At 47.3% G+C, this 8,992-nt stretch overlaps 1 protein-coding gene across 1 annotated transcript; it reads right to left on the reverse strand.

Moving 5' to 3' along the window:
- Nucleotides 1-2,753: 2,753 nt before the first annotated feature.
- On the reverse strand, nucleotides 2,754-8,776 carry LOC123256331. Its single transcript, XM_044684972.1, has 4 exons — nucleotides 8,616-8,776; nucleotides 6,503-6,549; nucleotides 3,583-4,237; nucleotides 2,754-2,914 (listed from the first exon to the last, which is right to left on the reverse strand). The coding sequence occupies exons 1-4, from the start codon at nucleotides 8,762-8,764 to the stop codon at nucleotides 2,902-2,904; spliced, it is 864 nt and encodes a 287-aa protein (XP_044540907.1). The 5' UTR covers nucleotides 8,765-8,776; the 3' UTR covers nucleotides 2,754-2,901.
- Between the last annotated feature and the right edge of the window lie 216 nt (nucleotides 8,777-8,992).

The raw sequence follows: 8,992 nt of genomic DNA on the forward strand, positions 1-8,992 counted from the left end.
TGGAATAAAGAATGTCAGAGCTGGAAAGAACTTTAGAAATTGAGTATCCAATGTCTAGCAATGGAAGGATCCTATCAAAATACAATATTGAATGTTAGCATTTGGAAGTACTTCTGAATATTTTTAAAGAGTGTTTAGCATTTGATGGAGTAGGCCAAAATAATAAATTATTTAGTGTCTGAATTTGAAAGAACTTTAGAATATATTTATAGAATTCTTAGTTTTGCAAGATGTTTAAACACATAATATAGAAAGTGAGAATAGGAAAGTACTTTGGAATATTGAGTTTAAATGTTTAGCAATGGAAAGAACTTTCAAACTGTGAATATAGAATGTCAGAAATGGAATGAATATTAGTATATTTACTATGTAATATTTAGGAATGGATGGAATCTTAAAACATAGATCTTCCTTAGACTATCCGAAGAAGAAAGAACTGCAGAATGTTGTTCTCAGAATGTTTAGCAATGAAAATACTCTTCAAATATAAAATGTAGAACATCTAAGCTGGAAATATTTAGAATGTTGTGTCTAGAATACCTACCAATGTAAGAATCTGACAAACATTAAAATGCAGAATCTCAAAATTGGAAAATGAATAATTTTTAAATGCTCAGTTTGGATAGGAATTTTAAAACATGGAATATACCCTGTCAGAATAAGAACTTTGAAATACTGAGTTTAGACCGCTTAGCCATGGAATAGGCCTTCCAAGTAAGAATAAAGAATGTCACAATGATAAAGAACTTTAGAATATTCTTCTCAGAATGTTTAGCAGAGGGAAGATTCTTCAAATAGAGAATACAGAATGTCAGAGGTAGAAATATTTTTAGAACATTGAATATAGAACACTTTGCATTGGTAGGATTCTAACAACATTGGATATAGAATTTTAGGACTTGAAAGAACTTTAGAATACAGTTCACACAATAAATTTTATTAGACGGTCATAAAGCAGCATATGGTAGGTCAAAATTGGAAAGAATTTGAGAATATTTTTCCTGGAAACCGTAGTTTGCAAAGGAATCTTAAAATGTAGAATATAGAATGTCAGAAAGAATATTCAAATATTGTATATACAATGATTATTACTGGATCAAGTTTATACACTTAGAATAAAGAATATCAGAAGAGAAAAGACCTTCCCCACTCACCCTCTCATTAACCAAGGGCTGGCTAGCATGTTGGCCTCTCAGCAGTCAGCTCAGTCGATCCTTCCTTCCTCCTCTGTGGTCACCCAGTCAATGATAAGCTTTTCTCTGAAGCCTTTCTACAGCTTGGTAGAACCTGTCAGAGCCTATACCTGGGTCATGATTACCAAGAACCCCTCATTGCCCCCTTCCCCTCCCATGATGAGTTTTTGGCAGACTGGGCTATGACATGCTTCCCATGGACTCAGTGACCATCTCTCTGCTAAGGATTTTCCAGTCTACTTATGGAGCCTTCTCTTCTCCACTGACCACCAGTCTTGCATTTCCACCTGCTCATTGGACATGTCCTTGTTACCCTGGCTCTGAGGCCTAGCTTTGTTGGTCAGAGGCTACGTATACTTTACAGAGATCTCTCCCCATGTTGGCCCCTGCCCCCTTTTCTGAAACCTGATTCTGGAAGCCCTCTCTGAGTCATGTAGCCTCAGGAATGGGCACCTCCCTGCCTCTGAGAGCAGGAGTGAGAAAGCAGGCCAGTGTAGTAGCAGATGGAGGCCCAGCTCCTGGCCTTTCCCGTGAAACTCCTGGGCCTGGCAAGTCTCAGTGATGTGCCAGGAGGTAGACTGGCCTAGGACATTGTGCAGCTTGTGGCAGTGCTTTAGGAAGGGGCTGCCTGAAAACAGGCCCATGTCTGAGGGGCAGGGGAGGTACTGGAGCACGGTCTCGGTTAAGAATACGGGTCCTTAGCTGTCTGTCACAGAGTCGAGAGTGACCATAACCCTGGAGATGTCAAAGCTGACATGAGGCTTCTCCATCTGGCAACTATTTTGGTTATCTGTTTGTCTTCTTGTTTCTGCCTTGCCCTCTGATTTCCTCCCCTGGAGCTCCTCTTAACTGTCCAACATTCCCTTGTATGAGGGAAGGTTTGTCCAAAAGAAGGAAAGACTGGTTGTTCTTAATGAATTCTATTGGCTTCTTGAGATATCATGAAGACCTCCAAGTCACAGCCCTGGCCAGGGATGCCTGGACACCACAAGAGGAGTATTGCAGGAAGTCAGAGGAGTTCCCCTTTCAGTTGTATCCCTGCAGCCTTCCTTCCGGGCCCTTCTTGGCATGAAGGTATGAATTCTTCCCACGGAATCATGGCATTTGGGAATGGAAAGAGTTTGCCTTTGAGCCCATCTCCCCTGCAGAGAAGTATGCCATGCCGGATAAATGGTCTTCTAGACCCTGGGCAGGGAGAAGGTTCAAGACCTCACGGACACAAGAAGAATACGTTTGTGAATCCAGCATAACTGACTGTTTGGTGACAGCCTCTACATGTGATTGCTTGGTTTGGAGGAAGTTGGCTTCCAAGAGAAGAGAAGTTCTTGTGTGTGAGGGTCTAGCAGACACACAGAGTCACCTGACAAGCACAGGATGGGCTACCAGTGGGAAACCATGATGGACATAATATTTTGTCAGTGGCTCCTGGGCTGAACGAGCACTAGCGTTATGTATAGAGTAAGTCATTGAGAAACACACACACACACACACACACAGCACAGTGCCTGGCACAGGAGACCTCACTGTAGGCAAAGGAAGGAGATCATCCATTAACTGCACAAACATTTTTTATTCTTTTTTATCTGCTCTCATTTTAACAATACATATTCTTCTGTTCTGGAGCTTCATCACCACCTTAAATTCTCTCTTGCAGAAGACATGCAGAACAGGGACTTGGAGGAGAGTCCCAGGAGATTCAGGATTCCTCTTAATACATGGCACTAAGTAAGAACAAAACATGGGTTACACCCGTGGCTGTCAGAACACCGAACTCTATAATCATGAATAAACTCTGTAGAGAGTAACAAACACACGACACAACAGATACGTGACACACAGACAAAACTATATAAAGATAATAAGCAACGTCTGACAAAAGGGAGGAAGAACACTTGGCCTTTGCTCTCTCTCTTTGGTTGGAATCTAGCACGAATTGAAACACCAAAGAGAATCTTAGGAACCTGGAAGAGAATTCTGGGAACGGCTCTTGTGCCCCTGAGGCTGAAGAGTGTCAGGGCAGGAATGACATCCCACTTTCTGTGGAAGAACTTTGTCAAGTTCTGGAAAGTCAGCTTTGGGAGAGGCTGGAGTTGGGAATCTCTGGGAGATGGTCACTTGGGTCCCTTCTGGATGACAGGCATTCCTGGGTCCCTGCATCTGGGCTCTGAGTGAAAACAATTGGGAGAAGAGGGCAGGGAAGGTGTCCTGCTCATGGCAAGATTGTCTGAGAGCAGGAGGGGTCAGTATTCCCAAACCATTTCCTTCTCTAGGCAGGGAAGCTCACCCAGGAAAAAGAGAGACAGAGACAGAGGCAGAGACAGAGAGGCACAGGCAGGGGCACAAACAGAGACACACGCTGTCTCTCACACACACAGTCTCCAGCCCGTACTTAGCATGGGGTAACGAGAAGGTGCTGATCACTTGTCCTTCATTATCGGCAAAGACCTCATAGACACAGATGCGGTTTTGGCGGCAGAGGGGCCCACACTTGGTCGACTGGCACGTGGGGCACTGTTCGAAGCAGCCGGGGCAATCTCTGACCAGACAGTCGCAGAGGTCTTCTCCATCTGGATTCAGCCTGCCATTCTGCTGGTCATTCCTTCCTTCCTTGCCTTCTGGGACCATCACAGGTGGCGTGCCTGGGCATGGGAGGGTGTGACCTCTGGGGCCAGGATAGCCTGGGGCACAGCGGAGGCCGAGGGCAAAGCGACCCGGGCCAGGGAGGCTGCTGGAGCTCCTCTGGCCTTGGGGGCTGGTCTGGGTGCTGGAGGTGGGCTGAGCAGTAGAGCTGCTCTGAGTGCTCTTGGCTTTTCTGCCCAGGCCAGCCTTCTGTTTCTGGGCTCTTCCCTTTTTCTTGGCCTGGACTCTCAGCTGCTGTTCCTCCTGGACCTGCTGCTTCTTGGCAAGCAGCCTTTTCATGCTGCGGGCTGATCTGACAGGCACATTCTTCCTGGCCTTGGTGGCCTGAGAGCGGGTAATCATTTCTAGGGCAGGAAGGCAGCTGCTTGTGCTGCCTACAGAGCTCTTGGAAGTGGCTTCTCCACCTTGGAAGGACAGCAGGCACGTGTGGTCACTACATGAGTCTCTCTGTATACAGAGGGACCTCAGATTCAGGGACTGAGAGAGCCCAGGGGCCCAGGGCACTGGCCAGCCACGCAGCCTCAGAGTAGGCCTCTGCCAACGGCTCCCCATAGGAGGCAGAGGAGGTTATGGGGAAACCAGCCTGCTGAGGGGCCCCTGAAAGGTTCAGGGCTTTCATTATTCTTTCCCTCCCCCACAATTCTCATTCCACACTTACCTGATATCAGCTCTGCCTGAGGACAAGGAGGATCAAACCGAGGCCTCAATGGGCTCCCCAGGCCTCTCCATAAATCCCCTCCTGGTTTAGGTCTGCCCACTCTTCTCTTGCCCTGGATGCCCAGTGTGGGCCATCCATTCTCTTAGCCCTCAATGGCAACCTGCTGCTCCTTCCTCCTTTTCCTTGTTATTCTCCCCCTTCGCCTCCTCCTCCCGTCCACCTACCTCCAACCCTGCTCACCCACCATCTGGCTGACTGTCTCTGGTGTTCTGGAAGCGCTGCTCTGGGCCTACAGAATGTCTCCCATCCTTGGCCTTTGCAAGCAGTATTTCTTCCACCCCTTTATGTAAGGAAAACCTTACGTGGCAGAGTTTGGAGGCTGGCACAGAGGGAGAAGGCTACTAGGCTTTCTCTGGGGCAAGGTGGGGACAGAGTGGGGAGGTGAGCTGGCCAGGCTCTGCCCTGGGGGAAGCGGAAAGAAAGCCTACTCTGGGACACGCTTCGGCCTCTGCCCAGCTGAAAGCCCAGCCATGGGGCTGTAGAGGGATGGGTGGCTTCCAAACCACGAATGGGGTGACCTGCTTTGGCTAGGAGGGCAGGGCAGGAAGGACCTGGAGCCCCTAGAACGGAGGGCAAAAGCTATGAAGAGGAAGTTTCCAAAGGAACAAATGTAAGCTCCCCAAGTGGGTTGGGTTAGGGCCTGGACCTGGGGTTTCCTTGCTCTAGGGAACTCCCAGGTGACAAAACTCCCTTCACCCTAAGGAAGGCTGGTGCTTTCTCTACACTTTCTAGTCACAGAGCTGGGCTTACAGCAGAGGCGGGGCCTAGAGGTTTGGACCTGTTTTGCAGGGAACTGTGGATTCTACCATGTCTTTGAAGCATCAGATCTGGGAAAGGAGCGAAAGTTCAAGGTGGAAAGTTTGGGGAATCTGACCTTAAAGAGAGGCCTAGAGCCAAGCTGGTCTCCTTGTTCCTCTTCCTCCTTCATCTCTGCTTAGCCTTAAAGGTGTCCCCCTGGTCACTCTTGTTCTCCCTGAGCCACCCCAGCCTCTCCTCCCCAACTGGACTTCTCTACTGTCCATTCTCCCCTTTCCTACGCACCTTCTCTCTGCATAGGAGTCCTGCAAATAAAGGGATGGCCTCAATGCCCCTCACTCTCTGTGCCCACTCACCCTTGCCAACCTCACCCGCTCTCATCCTTTGTTGCCCTCCACGTAGAGCCCTCCAAAGTATCTCTCTCCACCTCGGGCTTAAGCCTTTAATTGTCCTTTGGGACCTTCTAGCTGAAATCTCAAACTCAGCTAGACTAAACGGACCCCGGTGTCTTCCCTCCCAAGCCTGCTGTCCCCCTTCCTGCCTCACCTCCCTAACATCCCTCCTTCTCTTGTGGCCTTGAAACTATCCTTGACTTTCACTTCTCTGTCACCCCCAGTGTCCACTCCCTCTCCCCCAAATTCTCTCATCCTTCCTCCCTGCCACCTGAAATCTAGATCAGAGTCTCTTTACCTGGGACCCAAAGGCCTCCCAGAAGCCAATGGATAAATTTCTGGGATTCTGGGAACTTGGATGAAGAAAACGCAAGCAGACTTCATTCCAATGGAAAATAATCACCTTATCCTGAGAAGGTGTTCATGGTTCTCTGCAGACTGGCCTTGGGGTACATGAGCCCAAAGAGGCTCCCTCTCTGCACAAAGGCCCTTTGGATCTTTTTGATCCGGCCTTCTTCACTCAGAATCCTAAAAGACCACCAAAGGAGACAGAGACAGTGGGTGGCGGCAGGGCCAGAAGAGAGAAAGAGAGGTCCAGGGATGCCCCTGCCTCATGGTCAGGAGCCCAAACTAGAGCTAGGCTCAGACTGGGACTGCTGCCTAAACTTGCTACAGAGAGCCAGCTAAGGGAGGGAGGGAGAGGAAAAAGCCTTGGCCAGGCCAGTGGACTGACTGGCTACAGCTGCCAATGCCCTGGGGCCCAGGTCTCGCCACCACATCTGGGTTTTTACTGCTCTAAGTACCTTGGCTTTGGAGTCTCCTTCCAGCAAAGACTTTGTCCTGGACAAAACTGGAAAAAAAACAAACAGTGTAAATGAGTGGGGTTTTGCCCAACCAGGAGAGTCACACAGGGACCCCCCTTACCCTAAGGTGGTTCCCAGTCAGAAATACCAAAGAAGGGCCCATGGTCATGTGGGCACACTCTCCTTTGCAACTGCAAAACCTGCAGGTAGAAGTAGTACTGCCTTTGTTCCAGGCACTGAACTAGGTAGGCCCTGGGGATCCAAAGAGAAGAACAAAACAGTTCTGGTCCTCAAGGACTGTTCTGTTCTGTTGTTCTGTTGGGGAATACAATCTGCCCTGGGGTAGAAATGGAAAACATGCTTCCTTACGAGTCACGAGGGATTGGAATTTTTCTACTCCCAAACGTCCCTTATTTAAAACATTTGGTCAATAATTCCTTTGGGTTCTAAGGATCCATCTTGCAAGGTTGTAGATCAATACATCTTGCCAATTCATTTTCTAAAAAGGAGAAATGGAATCTCTGAGAGGCTAAATGCGATCCTTGGTCTCTAAGACATCATGAATTCCAAGAATTCACATCTAGCATTTGACTTCCATGAATCTCAGTACATTGTTCTCCCTACCCTTAATAGGGTAGATGAAGGGTAATGGGGAAGGATGGTTAGGTCTAATATACCTCACTTTCAGACCGTTCTTTCCTGACCTGGACCCGAATGGATAGACTCTCTTCAGTATTTTTCCATGGTTACATGATTCTTGTTGTCTCCATCCCCTTTTCCCATCCTCCCTCCCAGAGCCGCCAAGCAATTCTGCTAGGTTATACATGTATAACGACTATAACTCAATACCTATTTCCATTTTAATCATTTTTGTAATAATCTTTTTAAAACCAAAACCCTGCTAAACTCGAAGAAACACAGAACTAGGAAATAGTCAGAAAGACCACCTCTATAATCAGGAGACGAATGTGGTACAATCCTGGGCCTCCACACAGAGTCACACGCTCAAAACCACACAGCCTAAAGCCTCTGGTACTCCAGGTACCGATTCCTGGGAGAAATCACGACTCGAGATAACTCTCAGAAACAAAAGAATTTGGGGAATTTATATACCTTTTAGGGGAACTAAGGGAAAGGAAAATATGACTTCTAATTCTGGGGATAATATATATCTAATACAGCTGAGCCCTGCCCCTTTAATCCAGTAGTAATTAATCATGAAGCAAATAAAAATCATAACTAATCATATCACTCCTTATAAAACTCAGAGCCTCAACCTATATAACCCAAAAGCATATTTCATTAAACAAATAAATACAATTATAAATTTCATCACATCCTACTGCCCCAGCCACTTTATTCAATAACAATGCTTGATAAAAAGTTAAGTAAATTCATTAGTAATCATATTACATTGAAAAATATAAAGGTCAGAGCCCCTACTTTTCCATCCAAAAACAATTATTCATTAAAAACTTAATAAATAAAATAATTATTCCTCATATACAATTATATGCTACAGTGTTCAGTTCTAACCTCTTCCTCCATTAGCAGTTATTTATAGAAAAATAATGTGTCATATAATATCACGTCATATAAACCTTGTCATAACAATCCCAATATTCAATGGCAATTATTCATAGAAAACTGAATAAAGATAATCATATGTATATATAATATAACATCATAAAAAGCTGAGCTCCCCCCTTTAATAGTAATTAATCATAAACAAAAAATAAAATCACAAGTAATCATACCACATTGCGTCATATAAAGGCCAGAGCCCAACCCCTTTCTCCAATAGCACTTATTCGTAGGACAATGACATAAATAAATAGGAATATGACTCCTCCTAGGCTATCCCATGACCCCTCTAGGAACGCCCTGCAGAAACCTCCCTCCCCTATGCTGACTGGCTGAGGGCCCGGGTGCCACGTGAGAGAGGCCCCGCCTGGGCTGAGAGCCCTGGGCTGTACCAGACACTCAGGCCCGGCGGAAACCCAACCTTAGTGGCTCTGGGGCCCCAGAAGCTCCTTTGTGGGTCCCCTCTCCCAGTCCGCAGCACTTCGAGCCTTCCCCCACAAGAGAGAGGCAGATGAGAAATGAGGCTCACCTCTTGGAGGAGGGCCTCACAGACACGCTGCTTGGAGCACTCCCGAGCCCAGAAAGGAAGGAGTCCGCTCTGACCCTGGGGATTCTGGGAAGCTGGAAGGGCGGGACAGGAAGTGGCACAGAGAGGGCGGGCTGGGGGAAGACAGACATCCCCCACTGGGAGGCAGAGAGAGGCAGAGGGGGAGAGGGGGCTGATCCACCTCCCACAGGAGAAGGTAGAGTTACGCTGGGTGGGGCCTCCTAAGTCAGTCACACAGAGAAATATGAGAACCACAACGGAACTCAGGTCCCAGGACTCCACAGAGCGGGTAGAGAAAGAAAGGAAGTAGTAGAGAGAGGGGGAAAGGGGCAATAAATGAGGGGAGAAAGAATGAGGGG

This window comes from Gracilinanus agilis, unplaced genomic scaffold (assembly GCF_016433145.1).
Source record: "Gracilinanus agilis isolate LMUSP501 unplaced genomic scaffold, AgileGrace unplaced_scaffold57859, whole genome shotgun sequence".
Taxonomy (NCBI): Eukaryota; Metazoa; Chordata; class Mammalia; order Didelphimorphia; family Didelphidae; genus Gracilinanus; species Gracilinanus agilis.

Coding starts and splice junctions, on each gene's coding strand:
- LOC123256331 (XM_044684972.1), bottom strand. CDS start 8,764: ATGTCTGTCTTCCCCCAGCCCGCCCTCTCTGTGCCACTTCCTGTCCCG. Junction 6,550..8,615: donor GTGAGGCCCTCCTCCAAGAG/GTGAGCCTCATT, acceptor TTTTTTTTCCAG/TTTTGTCCAGGACAAAGTCT. Junction 4,238..6,502: donor AAGGAGACTCCAAAGCCAAG/GTACTTAGAGCA, acceptor TGTCCTTCCAAG/GTGGAGAAGCCACTTCCAAG.